This window comes from Euleptes europaea, chromosome 2, assembly GCF_029931775.1.
Source record: "Euleptes europaea isolate rEulEur1 chromosome 2, rEulEur1.hap1, whole genome shotgun sequence".
Classification (NCBI taxonomy): domain Eukaryota; kingdom Metazoa; phylum Chordata; class Lepidosauria; order Squamata; family Sphaerodactylidae; genus Euleptes; species Euleptes europaea.
The window spans coordinates 62963978-62982423 of record NC_079313.1 but is presented as its reverse complement, the minus strand read 5'-3'; the positions used below and the strand labels follow the sequence as shown (position 1 = coordinate 62982423).

General features: G+C 43.1%; 1 protein-coding gene across 1 annotated transcript in view; it reads left to right on the top strand.

Annotated features, from left to right (window-relative positions):
• Positions 1-18446, top strand: part of SGIP1 (SH3GL interacting endocytic adaptor 1) — a 134689-nt gene that overhangs the window by 16597 nt on the left and 99646 nt on the right. Inside the window, exon 2 of the mRNA XM_056867431.1 lies at positions 15463-15526. Coding sequence (XP_056723409.1) covers positions 15463-15526 — 64 coding nt within the window. The remainder of the gene's footprint in view (positions 1-15462; positions 15527-18446) is intronic.

Genomic DNA, 18446 nt, shown 5'->3' with positions numbered 1-18446 from the left:
TTCAGATTTAGGATTAAGATTCTATTTAATTATAGATCTAGACTAATTTCACAGTAACTGGAAGAGGTCAGTTGATCAAAGATTGGAACAGCTAGGCTTCACTTATGCTTTTTTATTATTATGGAGAATGATAAAGTAGTGCTGGCACATGCTAAAAAGCAGTTGTTAAAGTTACATGTCAGAAGTACAAATTTGCGAGTAAGAAGAGTGTTTACTCTTTCCTATAATGGATTACACAACTTTAAGGTTGACAATGAGGAAATTGAAATTGTTCAAGACTTTCTATTCCTTGGCTCCACCATCAACCAAAAGGGAGACTGCAGCCAAGAAATTAGAAGGAGATTGAGACTGGGAAGGGCAGCCATGAAGGAGCTAGAAAATATTTTGAAGTGTAAGGATGTGACTCTGGCCACCAAGACTAGATTAATTCATGCCATCATATTCCCTATTACTATGTATGGGTGTGAAAGCTGGACAGTGAAGAAAGCTGATAGGAAGAAAATAGATTCCTTTGAAATGTGGTGTTGGAGGAGAGTGTTACGGATTCCGTGGACTGCCAAAAAAACAAATCAGTGGGTTATAGATCAAATCAAGCCTGAACTGACCCTAGAAGCTAAAATGACTAAACTGAGGCTGTCGTATTTTGGTCACGTCATGAGACGACAAGAGTCACTGGAAAAGACCGTTATGTTAGGAAAAGTAGAGGGCAGCAGGAAAAGAGGAAGACCCAACAAGAGATGGATTGACTCAATAAAGGAAGCCACAGCCTTCAATTTGCAAGATCTGAGCAAGGCTGTCGAAGATAGGACATTTTGGAGGACTTTCATTCATAGGGTCGCCATGAGTCGGATGCGACTTGACGGCACTTAACACACACATAATGGATTAGAACCTCCGGTGACCCTCCTGATATATTTAAAATCTCTGATTATTCCTATATATTGTAATTTTGGGGGCTGCCAGATTAAATGCTGTACCATCCCCTGAATTAAAAGGCCACTTTGCTGGAGACTCTTTTCCAATGTTGGTGCTTTTGTAATATGGGGAAGATATAGGCTTATCAATAGCCCGGTGGGGGTGGGCAAAAGCCCGCCAATCCACCAGGCTGCCCACTGACCAGCTGAGGGTCGGCGGGCAAAAGCATGGGAGGCGCATGATGAGCGCGTGCATGACCCCATGCGCTGCGCTGACATTACTTCCAGGTTTACCCAGAAGCGACGCGGACACTCTAGCAACCTCTGGCGAAACTCAATGGAAACCATAGTTTTGGTGGAAATTGCTAGAGCATCCACGTCGCTTCCGGTAAACCCAGAAGGGACGTCAGTGTGTCATGCAGGGTGCGCACACATATCACTCACCCCCAGCCACGCCCCCACAAAGCTTCCACGAGTGGAGCAATGGCACCTGGCAACCCTAGGAAGATAGGTACCTTGGCTCACTTAGTCCTTGAACATCCTTTATTTGGTGAAGATAGAGATGGATAACCTTTTTGTTTGAGAAGGATGAGTTTATGAGCGGTGATCAAAGTTTTTCCTTCCTCCTGCAGATACGCATCCAAATGTTACTAAATTCTTGGCCTCTTAATTTTTAATAATTCAGCACAAAATAAAAATTAAAACATGTATAATTAGGATGCACTTAAAAGGGGAAAAGATTAAAATGTATGCATACATACATACATACATAGAAATATATATGTTTGTATGTGCATGTATGTTCTTGTGAGTGTGTATATATTAGTGTGGCTGGCTTTAAGGCTTAATGGTACAGCCAAGGAAAGGAAAGGATATAATGAGCCTTCTGTATATCTTTAAGGCACTACAAATCTAATATTTTAAGAAATGTACACTGATACATATCATATAATTAAACGTCTCTTTGTGAGAACTTCCCTGGCCTACGCAAAAGCTTTTGCTGTTTATTCCAATGAAGGCCCAGTGCCGTAGAATTTGCGAGCGTGTGCACTTTGGGGAGATATGCTATGCTAATTGGAGTCAGAATCTTCTCAGTAGCTAAGAATGATGCAGGAAAAGGTTTGCAGCTGCTTTTCAAAATCCTGGCTAGAATTTAAGCTGCAGTGCCAGGTTCTTCTCAAACAACAGCCGGACTGAAATGTTTTGTGAGTCTTACAGCAATAAAAGTTTATGTGAGGTGAACTGTGCCTGTCTGATATTAATGGACATGATTTTGGCACAGGTTTATACTATCACTGTGTGCACCTTAGAATACTGAAAGAAAGAGGTGCTTAAAGCAGTCTTCTTAACCATGTAAATGTTGCTGGAGAATTTAATTTAAAATCACAATATATTTTTTAAAAAGATTACTCTTATCTTGTTTGCTTGTTAAATAATTCAAAGTACACGAAGGTTGACATTTACTGCAATGTGAAAACTCCAAAGAATCCAAAGCAGTGATTCTAAAAAATCTTTTAAAAAAATCTTCTATTATCCCCGCCTGCCTAAGCTGGGTCCAGTGCCCAAGTATTTTTACTCAGGGACAAGTACAAACATCTAACACAGTTCCACAGGTACACACACAATTTTACCCCCTGATGTCACTCAATGGGTCATGAGTATAAATTAAATTTAGGATAGAATTTAGAATCGTATTACTTCTGGAATGACTCAAACTGGAGTCCACGATCCCAAGGGGTCTGTTAAGTGCTTTTTTATGAAACAGCATGATCCCTTTTCATGTCCATCCAACTAATATGAGAATGGAGCTCTCTCAGAGAAGAGGACAAAATCAACTTTCCCCTCTTTCAAAGGGTGGGAGCTCCCAGAGCTGCCACTGTGCAGCAGCCAGAAAATGCTCTGATTGGTTGCTGGGAACAAGTAGATCAGCCCTAGGAATGCTGATTGATGGAGAGACATCAAGGACATACAGTCCTTCTACCGCTTAATAGTTAGTTCTGGTATAAATCTGAGCTGGTTGTCACTCTGTTTTTTAGTGCAAACGATTTCAGCATATGACAGGGGGGATGCTACTCTCCATCCATAAATAGCCAATCATGGTTTTAATACTGGAAGTACAACTTTTGTGTAATGCTGTTTTTTTTCCTATGAAAAAACTCTGACAGTTTCTTTTAGATCCATTCCCTCCCCTGAGCTCAGATGAACTTTGTCTAGAAGTTATTAAATTATTATTAATAAGAAATGTTTTTCTTTGGCGCAAAGTCCCTTCCAAAGTTCCGATCAAGAGGTGAGGTTGATTAAAAGTTGGGTCAGGGTCTTTTGAGTTGTGACCTTATAGAATTGGCTGCCCTGTGAGATCTGATAATGTAGGCCCTGATCCAAGAGAGTATATTCATGTGGGTAATGAGGCCCAGTGGGAACATGGAAGGAGGTGAAATGGTTCCCCCTTTTTTTCATCTGTCAGAAGAGCTCTGCTTCTGCTAGATGTGATTTTACTACTTGGTACACTAGCCCTGTGACCCATGTGGCTATTACTCCATGTGGGTCCCTGGCAATAAACTTTCACTGAGTCAGAAATGGCTGGTGGGGAGACAAGTAGGCTGTAACTCGCTCTACGAAGGGTAGGGTTGCCAACTGCCAGGTAGTAACAGGAGATCTCCTGCTAATACAACTGATCTCCAGCCGATAGAGATCAGATCACCTGGAGAAAACTGGCCGCTTTGGCAATTGAACTCTATGGTATTGAAGTCCCTCCCCCACCCAAACCCTGCCCTCCTCAGACTCCGCCCCAAAAATCTCCTGCCGATGGCGAAGAGGGACCTGGCAACCCTAAAGTAGGGCAGCCCTTAAGACTGATCCGAAGGCTCCAGCTCGTGCAAAATGCCACGGTGAGGTTCCTTAGGAGACTTTGTCATGAGACCATATAACACCAGTGCTGAAACAACTGCACTGGCTCCAGCTGGAGTACCGGATCAGGTTCAAGGTGCTGGTTTTTACCTTTAAAGCCTTACATGGTCTGGGACCATCGTACCTGCAGGAACTCCTCTCCTGGTATGCCCCCAAAGAGCTCTATGCTCTACTTGTAGTAATCTGCTGGTGGTCCCGGCCTGAAGAGTGTGTTGCTGTCCTCTACAAGAGCCGGGGTTTATTCAGCCCTGGCCCCGCCTGGTGGAATAGTCTCCCTAATAACATCAGGACCCTGCGGGACTTTAAGGAGTTACACAGGGTTTGTAAAATGGAACTATTCTGCCAGGTCTATAATTGAGGACAGCCGCAAGATTATCCATTGTTGCTGGCCGCCCTATCTTCTCTCCCCCCACACGCACACACACAGTGTTGGTATCTGTGGGGGGTTGATCTGCCAAAACCCAGTTGCATGGTGGTGTCTGAGTTGTTTTTAAGGCCACTTTGTTTACTGTCTAACATGAGGTTTTAATTGATGTTTTATAGCTTTAAGTGTTTTTGAGGTTGTTACCCGCCCTGAGCCCGGCCTTGGCTGGGAATGAGGGCAGGCTACAAATTTGAAAATAAATGAATAAATAAATATGATGGGCGACCATCAGAGCCTTCCACTGACAGGTTGTGGGATCGAGCCCCATGCACTGGCAATAAAAACACTTTTCTTTAAAAGCGACTGTAACTGCAATTGATGTAGTTCTCGCTGTGTTGCTCTGAGGATGCCAGAGGACAGAGGCCTCCATGGGGCATGCATGAATTGTTGCACAGTTTGAAAGGAGGTTGCCAGATGCATGGTAAATTGCTGCAATTTGAGAACGACTGAACTTGTCTTTTCCGCTCGCTCTCTTTCCCCGCCCAACAGCTAACAGTTAAAAAAAATAGGGGTTGTCTTATACATGGGGGCGTCTTATAGACGGAAAAATATGGTATATCATTCAAATATGTTTGCAGACTGGCATGGGCCACTGGAAAGCATACCCATGCCTCCAGCCCTACTTGGGCCCTTTTAGATATCCTTTCACCCATGTGGAATTTTCTGACCTATGAGCAATATGGTGCAGATTTGAAATGGTTCAGCTACATGAGTATTTCCAATAGAACTAAACCATCTTCCATGGCTGGTGCTAATAAAGAGAGGCTGGATCTCCTGTTTTGGCTCAACATCCATCACTGCTGTTTAGCTGGGTGGTGAGGGGGAAATGGGGTGTGTGACCAGTGTTGCGCCAGTGCCAGGACGTCACTTCCAGTGCAACCTGGAAGTGATTGTAAGGTTGCCAGGCCCCCCTGTCCGCTGGTGGGGATTGTGGGGGGGGGGTAGGGTTGCCAGATCCAGGTTGGGAAACTCCTGAAGATTTGGGGATGAAGCCTGGGGAGGACAGAGACCTCAGTAGGGTATAATGCCATAGGGTTCCCCCTGCAAAGCATCCATTTTCTTCAGGGGAGGTCAATAGGCTTCTGAAGACAGTATGATCCCAGCACCAGCCTAAATGCCACTTGCAGTGTGAAAATGGGCATCTATGCTGGCAATGGGCCACTTACGCTGGCACTAGGGAGTGGCACAGCCATGCTGTGCTCAGGTGCTTGAGTGGGTGACAGAGCAGCCACCACCGCAGCATTTCACCTGCACAAGAGCTCACGCCAGTGCCAAAGGAAGTGTTCCCAGGGGCAGGGCTGACATTAGTCAGCTCCCAAAGCCCTTATGCTCCAAGAAAGGCCCCATTTGCAGGCACAAACTTACACCTGCAAAAACCATGGCGTAGCCACGTGTAACTCAATGGGGCAGTTACACAGGGTTTCAGGGAGAACGATATTTTTCCCTTCTGTGCGGGGCCACCAAGCTGCTCAGGAGGTAGAATGGCTGCGCCATCCCAGAGATGCCATAAGTACCCCCCTTTTAGTCTACTCTACAGCGAAGGCAGGCATCTGTTATCCAAGGTTGGGCATTCCTAGGGATTTGGGGGAGGAGTCTGGAGAGGACAGCCTTTTGGGAGGGGAGGAGTTCAGCAGAGTTGTGATGCCATAGAGTCCACCCTCAGAAACTGGCATTTTCTCCACAGAAACTGTTCTGTGGTGTCTGGAGATCATTTGTAATTCTAGGGCAACTCCAGCCCCCAACTGGAGGTTGGCAACCCTCAAGTCTCAGATCTCATTAACTTTTACAATGCACCTGTGAACTATGTTGCAGGTAATTGTTATCTCCATATTGTATTTAGGGTTGGTTGGGGTACATAGGGTTATCAACCTTAAGGTGGAGCTTGGAGTTCTCCCAAAATTACAACTGATCTCCAGACTACAGAGATCTGTAGATCAGTCTGAATATCAGTTCCCCTGGAGGAAATGGCCACTTTAGAGGGCAGACTCTATGATATTGCATCCCTGCTGAGCTGCCTCCCCATAAAAACTCCAGGAATTTCACAAGCTGGAATTGTCAGCCCTAGGGGGTGAGGCTGAGTGATTCCCAAGGTTCCTCTGAGAATTCTTGGCCCAGCTAAAATTTGGGGATTTCACACTCCATGTTTGATTCCTTTAACCCCAGTGCTCTGTTGTTAGTTGAAGACTTCAGACTAACTCTACTTGGGCAAAATAACTTGTCACCTCTTACTCTGGGTTCTGTTGATACACTTGCAGTGTAATATGCAACTATGATGTAAAGTACTTTGCATGAATTTCTATTTCAACAATTGTAGTAATTCCTTTTCATAATATTTTATATAAGAAAATAGTGAGATTCACATGCTTCCTGAAAATATCTGAACTAATATATGTGTGCAATGGTAACATTTATGGAACACTCATTTAAAATTTTTCCTTCCTTCTAATTTCTATTAGAATGGGGAAACTATTTGCATGTTTTTAATAACCTTTGAAGCAAACATTTTCTTTGGCAGCATTTTGTGTGCCCAATGCCAATGGAAACTCAGATGGCTAGAGAGTGTGGCTAAAATATGATATTTTATAGTGAAATGATGAGGAAATTTCCATGCTTAATCCGTTGTGTATGATCAGTGAGACTGGACTGAGGGCAATTTGAGTATCAACAGTAGAAAGATGACCATTGTTAGGATGCAAATATTCGGCTGGAAAACAGTTTTGAGATCTTGTCTAAGGACAATGTAAAAACTTGCAGGTTTTTGTTTTTTGTTTTTTTGCTGACACAGAACTCCAGAACTGGAATAGAGCTCCAGGTCCCATTGTTGGACTTCTTTTTGTTTTTAACCCAACAGATGCCAGATAAATGGGATGGCTATAGCTGTTAATTCCTTATTCATAAAGTTCTCTTATTTGAAGAACAGCCAGCCCACATTAAGGTACAGTCTCAGGGCCAGTATGCACTTAATATTTTGTAGTGGGGATCTTACCTGAGAATAAGATAAATTTTCTCTCATAAACACTGTGAATTCAGGATGTCTCCCTTTCTCTGAAAAGTTCAGAAGAGGGCAGTGGTGCTGGCGGGGCCGGACTTTGGTGCAGAGGTCCAGGGTTCCTGCTTATGGATTCACCAGGGGGTACCTGAACCCAGGCTGTAGCTTCATACCTGCAGTTTATATTACCATATGGGGTGGGAGGAGGCGCCATAAGACCATTAAATCCCAAGCCTAAAATTACCAAAAATTACCAAACTACACCACTGGAGGAGGTAGCCCAGTACTTCCCCAGGTGCTTTCAGGTTTTCCACGGGATATGTGCCTGTCCGCCTTATAGACAAACCCTTCATGGTAGACAACAACTATGCGTATCTTTAAGTCTGCAATTCTGAGGGGCTGACTACATGCTATGCACATATACGAACAATAGATCTCCAATACTTTTTTTTTTTTAAAGAGACACTGATGAGTAGGCTTAAATCCTCCATAACCCATCTTGCTTGGAGATTATTGCAGGCAGGTTGGCCATTTACTTTATCAGGGGAAATCCCAGTGGGCTGTTGCTCTAAGCTACCCAGTCCCCAAAGTGGGGCTGGTGAGGAGGACGGGTGTCTTTGGTGTAGGGCGAAGCCAGGAGTTGCTGTGCCTATGCTTCTTCTCACCCAGGACAGTGGAAAGGAGCATAGGCACAGAGGCCACGGCCTTTCCATTATGCCATCAGCACCCATATAGCCTCTCGGCTGCCCCACTGCTCCTAGGCCAGTAGTGAGAAACATGAGCACACAGCGCCTGCCTTTGCCCTGTGCTGGTGTTGGGCAGCTGGTAAGATGGAGCTCAGCACAGCTGCCCTGCTGGCATGGGTGGGGTGTGGCCAGCAAGGAGAAGCATAGCATCACCCATCCTTCTCTTTGCTGACTCTACCGTGCCCAGCCTGGTGAGGAGGAGCATAGACACAGCAGCACCTGGCCACACCTTGTGCTATCTGAAGTGTAGTGTGTTTGGAGAGAAGTGGGGCATTGCCGCCTTTGCCCTGCTGGCTTGGGCAGTGTACAGCTTACAAGGAGGAGCTTGGTGGCACCTCCTTTCTCTCCAGCTGGCCTTTCAGCCCTCCATAATGTGTGAGGGGCATGGCCTTTTTCCAAGGCCATTTTGGACTTCCAGCCTACCCCTGTACAGACCCTGATTTCTCCTTACAGAGAACAGACAGTGGATGTGTTAGTCTGTTTCAGCTAAATGTAAAAAGTAATGTGGATTCCAACCCACATGTGTTTAAATGGGATTTTGCCCACAAAAGAGCAAGTCATAATTCTTTTGCTTTTGTTATAGGAGGATACTTAAGTCTTTCTCTGCTCATTATTCCTTTATTCCAAATCACTTACTTAAGTGGTTCTTCCCACATGGAATGGTTCCTGCATTTTGAACTGGGGCAAGGGAGTCTTCGACTATCCCATCCTCTGCTCAAAACTGCCCCCTCCAAAAGCTCTTTTTCTTAATGAAAAAGATGCCACTGCCATGCCCCCAGCTTTTTCTCTCTTCCCCCTGTTGCACCTGTGCAAAAGCACCCAGAATCCCCTTTTCTCCCTTACTGAGCCATGCTGTAACACTATAGAACAATTCAGCAGGGAACCGAGGGAAGGAAAGCCTTTTACAAGGCTTAAAGTGGAATAGGAGGGAGAATGGGGCATGTCATTTTGATAACAGTGTTTAGCTCCACCCCCTCCCCATAGTGAAGGAGGTGTCCACATGGATACACCACAGATTCCCCATTGAATTGGATTTTAAAAGGTTTCTTTCCCACCTCTGGCTGAAAGGAGAAAGTCCCAGTGATGCCAAAAATCATGCTTGAAATGAGCACAATGTTGTGTGAACCCTGAGTGGGTGTGGGGGACATTTGGGCTTGTTGCAGGGTGGGGTCCTTAGGCAAATGTCTCTAATTGGTAGTAGATTGTTGATGGTTTGATTAGATTACTGTCTCTAAGTCAATAAAGGTCTACGTGAGAGAAGTATCATTGTCCAAGATGGGCTGTTGATCATTGATGATTCATTAGAGTTGTTCTAACTGTCTCTGCCTGTTATTATTCTAGGTATCACCTTGCTCTTACTGCCTTTCTAACTACACACTCTGCATTGTTTATAGTACATCCTGCCTTACACAGTTTGCTGTTCACATTGTCTTCTGCTGTTGCAACCCTAGTCCTGTTGCATTGAATGTTTTGTGCTTTATTATTGCATTTTGTCCCTTCTGGGATCCACGTTATTAGCAGTATCTTCTAATTCTGCAATCCTGGTCCTATTGCATTATTCATTGGACGGCTCTTGTACTGTATGATTGCTTTGTTGTTGTTGTTGTTTTTCAGTTCTGTTACCCTCCTTAAGTCTCAGCAAGAAAGGCAGGCTATAAATACAGTAGACTGGGTGGTTTGGACTGTCCAGTGGTAGTCCCTCTATAGTATAGCCTTGTTAATCGGTTTCTTCAGTTCATTGGGTTGGGGCTGCAGTTTTAAGAATGCCCAATATAAATCACCATGGGTTTAGAGTGGAATTAGTGCATAGGATTACATTGTGTGGCACTTTTGTAATAAGGCCGTTGTCCTGCCTCGGCTGTTCTAGTCGCTTGGCCTTTCCTCCTTTCATCTTCACTGTGTGACATCTGCAATTCTCCTTGTAAATGAGTTCAATGAAATATTAATGAACATATCAAATTGTCATGTGAGCTATTCAAATCCTCTTTGCAGTATTGGAGGCTGTCCCCCCCACCCAATTCACCCACAATGAACTGTAAGGGAAAAGGCTAGTCCTGTGACTTAAATGAGAAGGTAGAAAGTCTAGTAATAAGTTACATTTAAACCAAGATATTTCTGTGGTAATTGAGAGAAAATTGTTTTCATAAATTTCTCTCAATAAGGGCTGATTTTGCCCTGAAGTAGGCTAATAAACTTAAGCTTTGTTTTGTCACTTCATCCTGTTATGAGAGTCTGCCTCAGCCCTGGCTTTGATAATGATGCCAATTCTCTTCCTGAAGCTCTGTTAGTTCTGAGCAAAGACCCAAGAAGGGGCAGGCCACAGGCAGGAGTATGAATCTGAGCAGACAATGTTATGGTAATGGGCCTGGGCCAAACTGTGGTAACATAAGCCCATTTCCCCCCTCCCATACATGGATCCTGGAAGCAGAAGTTGTGTGGGCCTAGGGTTGCCAGGTCCTTCTTCTCCTCCAGCAGGAGGCTGTAGCATGAAAGCATGCGTGAGCGTGTGCTCGCCGACGCATGCGCGTCACTTCTGGTTTAGAGCCGGAAGTGCCACTTCGCAAGGGGGCTTATACCTCTAAGTTTGAGTGGTAAAACTGCTCTTTACCACTCAAACTAAGAGGTATAAGGCCCCTCACGAGGCAGAATTTCTGGTTCTAAACCAGAAGTGATGCGTGCGGTATGCACTCGCACAGATACATTTGCCCGCCGACCCTCAGATGGTCGGCGGGCATAGGGGCAAATTGCCGGGGTTTGCCCACCACCAGCGGGCACCTGGAAACCCTATGTAGGCCCTAACTGAGGCAGGGTAAGGGTTCATTGTGTAAAGTCTGCAATGTGAGAAATAAATCTAAAAACAGATATATGCCTCCAGGAACTAGCTGGAGTTCTCCTGCTATTACAACTGATCTCCAGCCAACAGAGATAAGTTCACCTGGAGAAAATGACTGCATTGGCAATTGACTCTATGGCATTGAAGTCCCTCCCTTCCCCAAACCCTGCCCTCCTCAGGCTCCGCCCCCAAAACCTCCCGCTGATGGCGAAAGGGGACTTGGCAACCGGAAATTTTGGTGTGGTTTAGCCTGATAATAAGAACAACATTCAAACGACATTCTGGTTTACTAGGATTTCTACGTATGTGTGTTGGTATTCATTGACATGCAGCTTTAGGCTTCAAATAATCCAAGCCCCGAAGCACAGGTGGTCGTATATTTAACTAAGCCCCTGCAGGCTGCAGCGCTGCATGCAATTGAAGCAGATTTCTCTGTGATGGTTCAGTAGGGAAAGAGTTGCAAGAAGTTTGGATACTGACAGAACATGAGATCAAAGGTTCTAAAGCTTAATTTTGTTCTGAAGTCATCTTTTAACATTTGCTTCTCCTTCCTGCTTCTGCTTTGCATGCCTTGGAAGAGACAGTAGAAAAGAGCAAGAGTCCAGTAGCACCTTACCAATTAATGAAATTTCTGGCAGGGTATGAGCTTTCGTGATTCACAGCTTACCTCTTCAGAAGTTAGGAAGAAGTGAGCTGTGACTCATGAAAGCTCCTACCCTGCCAGAAATTGTGTTAGTTTTTAAGTGTTACTGGATTCTTGCTCTTTTCTAGTGCTGCAGACAGACTAACATGGCATTGTGATCTATATCCTTGGAAGAGACAGGATTTGGTGCTATCTGAGGTGGTAGTCTCAGCTACAGTAAAAGGCAGAACAGCTGAAGGGACAGTGAGAGAAACGACATCTAATTTATTTGTGCTCCCTCTATAATGCACTTCCACAGACTCTAGAAATTGATTTGCTAACTGAAATTTGTTTCTCAACCACTTCCTTGGATATCAGCCAACCTCCTTGTTATGTTGCACCTTTATTTATGCTGCCAGAAGAAGAAGGGGGAAATAGACAGCGGCTCCCAGTAGCATACTTCTTTCTAATTATGTTTCCTGCTGTGAGAGGGGAGAATGAAGGGAAATTGACCAGCACTGCTGTCTTTGTGCTGATTTGTTTTTTCTTCTCCTTTTTATCTTGTCATAAGAAAAGCTAGCATTTTAATACCTCTAATAACCTGTGACTAGGCAGTACAGCAGGATGAATAAGTACAGCAATATTTTACATCCCCACAAATAATTTCTTTGTGCTTATTCAGGATGTTCATCCTTGAGTTGAAATGCACACTCTATAGAGTTGTTTCTAGATTTTTTTAAAAAATGCTAATGTTTAATTATAAGTTGATTTAATTGAAGGGAAAAGTAAAGTATTGAGAGCCAGCGTGGTGTAGTGGTTAAGAGTGTTGGATTAGGATCTGGGAGACTGAGGTTCAATTCCCACTGGTGCCATGGAAGCTTGCTGGGTGATCTTGGGCCAGTCTCTCGGTATAACCTACCTCATAGGGTTGTTGTGAAAAGCCCATTGGGGAGAATTCCCAACTTAGTTACCTCATCTATGTTGGGATTGGATTACATTAACTCTGTTTTGAAATTGTCTTTTTTATTTTAAGAATTCTACCAGCATTGTAAAATTGTGTATTAGGTTTCATGGTAAATGCAGAAAAGCAAAACTTTTCTGGCTAGAATCTTCCTTAGAACCCTGTGAGAAGAACATAAGAAAGGAGTGCTCTCATACAGAATTCTGGCCCAGGAGTCATTTGGAAATGACAGGAAAAACTTGCAGTTCATTGCCATTCAAGGACATGTTCAAAATAAAAATTAACAGATGAGAGAGGTACAAGAACACAGTGGAATTGCAAAACTAATTAATAATGAAAACATTCCTAGTATAGGTCTGGGTATTATGTGTTGTATTAACATGTCACTTCAGATATGTCACAATTAGATTTACTGAATTATACTGAGTCACTGTCATCATTAATATGGAACAAAAAACACCCTAAAATGTGTCTTGTGGGATGTCCATTTCTCAGTGGTAAGTTGGAGAGAAAGGATGTTGGTCCTTGGTTCTCAAACCATGAATGCATAAAATGAAATGTTACCAACTCCTATTAATACTTTAGATGGCAAAGATTAATAAATGTTGTTACCTCAAGGGATAAGGAATATCTAGCCAAGTGATTTATTCATTTAATCTTGCAAATAGTTGGAGGGGGGGGTTCAGTGTCTTTCTTTTGTGTTCCATGTACTGTGTTTAGAGCCCTTTAGCCTCTATGGCTTTGTCCATGTGCAGCAGTGATGGAGGAAGTTGTAACGTTTGACAAGATGTCCACCAAAGGCTGCTGAGTAAGTAGTCAGTGGATAAGAGGACAGGTCCTCTCATAGATTAAAGAGGAGCCTAGTGGCACTTTAGATTAACAACATTATATTCACAATAAGCTTTCATGAACTAGAGAGTAGGAAAAAGTGGATAAAACATTTATTCCCTTTCCAGCAATACTAGAATTTAGGGTAATCCAATAAAATTCACAGTTAATAGATTTGGAGCACGCTAAAGTATCTTTTCAAACAATGCATTTCAAACCATGCATTTACTGGCTACCAGCTTAGATGGCTTTAAAAAGAACTAAACAGATTAATAGCATATAGATTTATTGACTGCTATTAGCCATAATGTCTTAATGGAACCTCCCTGCACATAGTATACCACTGAATAGAATCATAGAGTTGGAAGGGACCACCAGGGTCATCAAGTCCAACCCCCTGCACAATGCAGGAAATTCACAACTACCCCCCCATACCCCCAGTGACCAGAAGATGGCCAAGATGCCCTCCCTCTCATAATCTGCTAGCTGCTGGCGGGCAACTGCTGGGTAGAGTTTCACGCCCAGTATCTGAGCATCCTGGAAACATTTAGCTGAGAAAATCAGATCCTGGACTAGATTTTATTTATATATTTAATGTATTTATATGCCCTGCTTTTCAGCCGCAATAGTCAGGATCCAGTGTGGGTAACAGCAATAAATACAATCCAAAAACAATGGACTTCTGGTTTGATGTAGCAGGACTCTTACACGGGATAGACTGGGAAGTTAAAATGGCCCTGGAGCCAGGCAAGCTGAGGTGCCCTTTTTGTGCTACCAGCCAGGATTACGTGGCCACTTGGCTCAGTGGTACCAACAGTGGGCGTTGAGGAGGCCATTGCCTCCTCTCGCAAACTGGCCACAGTGTGAGAAAATACAATTGGCAAGCTAACACCAATTACCAATTTCCAGTGAAGGGTCTGAGCTAAGTGTGCCTGAGGTGGTGGTCAGAGTTGCTGGTTCTTGGGTCTGCCTTCTTCTTGCTGCCAGTGGTCTTCTAGGGCAGCACCCATGAGGAAATTTCCCTGTCTACCCTTATATTCTTATATTCCCTCTTTCATTATTCCAATGAGCATTTTGGTAGTTTATAATACATGTTGTGGCTGCTTTGGTTGATAATAGATTAGACTTGTTGGCATTATTATTACTACTATTACTACTACTACTACTATTATTATTATTAAGCAAAGTCGGGATCATCCAGTGTGTGTGTGTGTGTGCCTACAGAAAGCACAGTTCTGTATAGAGATTAATGATAGTTTTAAGATAGAATTTGTTTGCAATTATGTTGCTATCCAGTGAAGCAGCTTCCAAACTTGCATGTTGCTGCCTACCTTTGACTCAGTTCCCAAAAGTGATCACTCTCTTGTAGTGAAATGCCATTTTCTATTTGCTAGGCAATATCTTTTCCATGTGAGCTAAAAGTGGAGCTTGACTACCTCCGTTTCTTGCCCCAAAGGCAGAAAGCTGCCCTTACTTGCAAGCCCCGTGGAACTGCTTCATAGTGTTCCATGGGGCTACGCCCCTTAAAAGGTGGTGTAACTCGCAGTAAGGGCAAAGGGGGCATTCCCAGCCTGAAAGGGGGTTAGGCAGCTGCCTAAGGCAGCTCTGCTCCCAGAATGCCCCAGGAACACTCCCCCCCCCAGGTGATGGTGGGCAGCTGAGCCGGCGTCCCAGGGTTGCGCTGCCAAGGCAGTACAGAAATTCCGGCCTCTGGACCCCAACACTGGTGTCTGTGCCAGTCATGGTGAAGCAAGTGGCCCTGGCGCAGGCGCACATAGTGCAGATGCCGGTGCGGGCCCTTGCGTGTCTCCAAACCACTTTCGCCCACACAGCTCAGGAATGGGCTGTTAGCTTGGGACTGCAGTTCAAGGAGAAGAGGAAGGGTTTGAAGCTCTTCCCATGCTGCATTTCTTACCCAAAATGACCACATGTACATTTTACATTTTGGGCAAATAACCCTAGAAGTTTGTTTGGGGTTGAGGACCAGACATGGAGGTAAAGCTTAAACCCTCTCCCCCACACACACCACAGCTCCAATCCAAAAGGTGGCCCTTCACACCAGTTACTTAAAAGAGAATAAACCTCTGTGAACAACATAAACAGGACTCCCAGTGTCCAACATAGTGCGACCCTGTGTTATAAAAGCCTTGATTCCACCTTCTAGCCTAACGGTTCTTGAGAGCTTACAACCAAAGTAAACCCATCTGATTTGCTCAGTCATTCTTTTTGTATTCATAGGATTGAAAAAACGTACAAGGAAGGCCTTTGGAATACGGAAGAAAGAGAAGGACACTGATTCCACGTAAGTGTGTTTGGTGAAGGGAAGCAAGTCCTAAATGGTAGGAGGTGATTATATTGATGCTTCATGACAGTGCTGGTTGACACTGGCAATGTGAAATCAGTAAAGCAGTATTCAGTACAGCATACTGTGAAAAATACACTGTGAAACAATGACTTCATGTTGTGAGGGTGGTTGAGAACATTATTCGTGTTTTCAAGTGATGGTGGTTGTTTTGGGGTGTTTTGCAGATCATCTGTATAGTATCTTTTTGAAAGCTGGTGAGACCCAGCTTAATTCCTCAGACACCAAATACTTGAACACATGAAGCTGCCTTATACTGAATCAGATCCATCAAGGTTAGTATTGTTTGACACAGTTGTGTCAAACGTGCCTTACATAACATATCAAGAACTGGTGAATTCTGAAGGGGAGATCAAAAGTTTCCAAGTCCTCCACAAAGAATATAAGAATATCAACTGGCTGACATATCTTCAATTAAGATCTTGTCTCAAACAGGACTGTTTAAAAACCGGAGACATGAGAGATTTAACAGAGTTTGAAACAATTATAATCAAAAATAATCAGCATCTCTTAGGAAAAATTTATAAGCTTTTTTTGAAATACGATTCAGAAACCGAATAGGTCAAAATTAACATGATAAAATGGATGCAGAATTTTGGCGAAATGATAATCATGGAAACATGGGAAAAATTGTGTACTCAAGAATTAAAATACACAGCAAGTCAGGAAGTAAAAGAAAACTGGTATAAGATGTATTATAGATGGTATATCACCCCCAATATGATTTCCATGCAGAACAAATGAACAAGAAAAAGGGGGCATGTTGGAAATGCCGGGAGACAGACTGTTCCTTTTTTCATGTTTGGTGGACGTGCCCGAAGTTACAAATGTATTGGGAAAAGATTCATGGCAAAATACAGACAATGCTTAATCTAAAATTTAGTCTGGACCCAAAAAATTTTCTACTGAGTATAACACCATCAGATCTACCAGTAAGACTCAAAGACTTGTTTAAATATGCTATAATGGCAGCGAGAGTGGTGCTTGCAAGGAGATGGAGACAAACGACCTTACCAGAAGTTGACAAATGGAAAGAAAAGATGTCAGAATATGCAAATATGGCTAAAATGACTTATTTGATGAACTCAGCTGATACGCAATCTGCAGGGCAATTTCATGAGAAATGGCTACCATGGTATACTTATATGTCTTTAAACATTTAGCTTTAACTTTATTTCTTTCCATATGAGTAGATGTTTTCTATACTTACAATTATATTTGATTCACTTAAACAACGAGCAATTCTTAGAGAAATGGTAATTACGGTACATCTATAGCATCATTCCTTTTTATGTTAGCGACTGTTTTTCATGCTTAAGAATATATTTGATTCATTTATTCGGTTTTTTAAAGAATTTTTTAACTGAACAAGATTAGGATAGAAATTAGTGCATTGAATTAATTGTAATAAGTTTAAAATCTGTTTTATGAATGTATAATATTGACCAAAGAGAACACTTGTCTATTGCAGACGGAAGTGAATTTTCCCTTTCCCCCCTTTTGTATCCTACATAAATACAATAAAAGCATTAAAAACATTTTTTTAAAAAGGTTAGTATTGTTTACTCAGAGTGGCAGCAGATCTACAGGGTCTCAGGCAGAGGTCTTTCACAGCACCTACTACCTGAGCCTTTTAACTGGAGATGCCGGGACCTTCTGCATGCTGAGCAGATGCTTTACCACTGAGCCATGGCCTCTTCCCAGTTATTTAATCTGGTAGTACTCCTCTGAGAGGCTAGGATTGAAGCTGCCTGCTTGAACTACTTATAAGATTATAGCTGCAATGTCTGTCGAAACAGAAAGCCTTGACAGTAGGTGAAAGCCAGCTCTTGGAATTAACAAAGCATTCCGAAGTTTTTATGTCCATGTAGAATTGTCCTGGTTTTTCAGTGATACTTCAACATCAGAGAATTGTTCCACAGCTGAGGTTTAGAATATATTGAACAACTTTTAGTGTTGTTTCATAATGTGTGGTGCCCTCAGTTCCTAGACGATGAGGGGGGAAATAATGCACATTTCCCTTACCCTCTGTTTCTAGAGCATAGGATGGCCCTCTGGCACAGATAGAACTAGAGTGTTTGTTCTGAAAAGATTAGAACTTCTCCAGAGCCGAAAGACCTAAAATTGTGGAGGGGGAGACAAGGGCATGCAAAAACTTCTTTCAATGTCATCTGTGAAAATGCCCTTTGTTGACAGCTTTCTTTGTCCTGCACCTGTCCTTTGATACTAGTGGTTAGTGTGCCCGGCTCTTCAGTTGCTTGCTGCTGCCAAATCTGAGAAGTCTCTTGACTGTACTCTGCCTTTAAAAATAAAGGGAGAGGAGCTGTGCTCTAGATATATATATATCTGTGCTAGCGAAATATATTTGTTCATTGTTCATAAAGGAAAAGAGAGAGCAAAGAAAGGCACCAAAACCAACCCAGAACATTACTTTTTGCTGCCTGGGACAAATTGAAAAATGGTATTATTTGTTGCCAATAATGTTTTTATGCTGGGTGAAATGGCCTGTCAGCTCCAAGCTCAGGAGATAAATGATCACTGCCCCACATTTAAGGCTACTTTCCTCTGTTGCAGATCCAGCTTGTGAGTGCATTGCTTAGCAACAGACTACAGTAGGCAGCTGCTGTCCTAAAGATCATCTGAAATAAACAGAGAGACGGCATTCAGTGCCTCAAAATCTCCAAGTGCCAGTGCTCACTTACATGACATGTGATATAAGAACACTGATAGTGCCTTTGAACATGGGCCATCTCCATCCTTCTGAAATAAGGAATAAGGGCTTCTTAGTCAGAAGGCATGATTTAACAGCAGGTGTAAGTTTGGGTACCTCCATTTAATTAAAAAAAAACACCAGCATTAA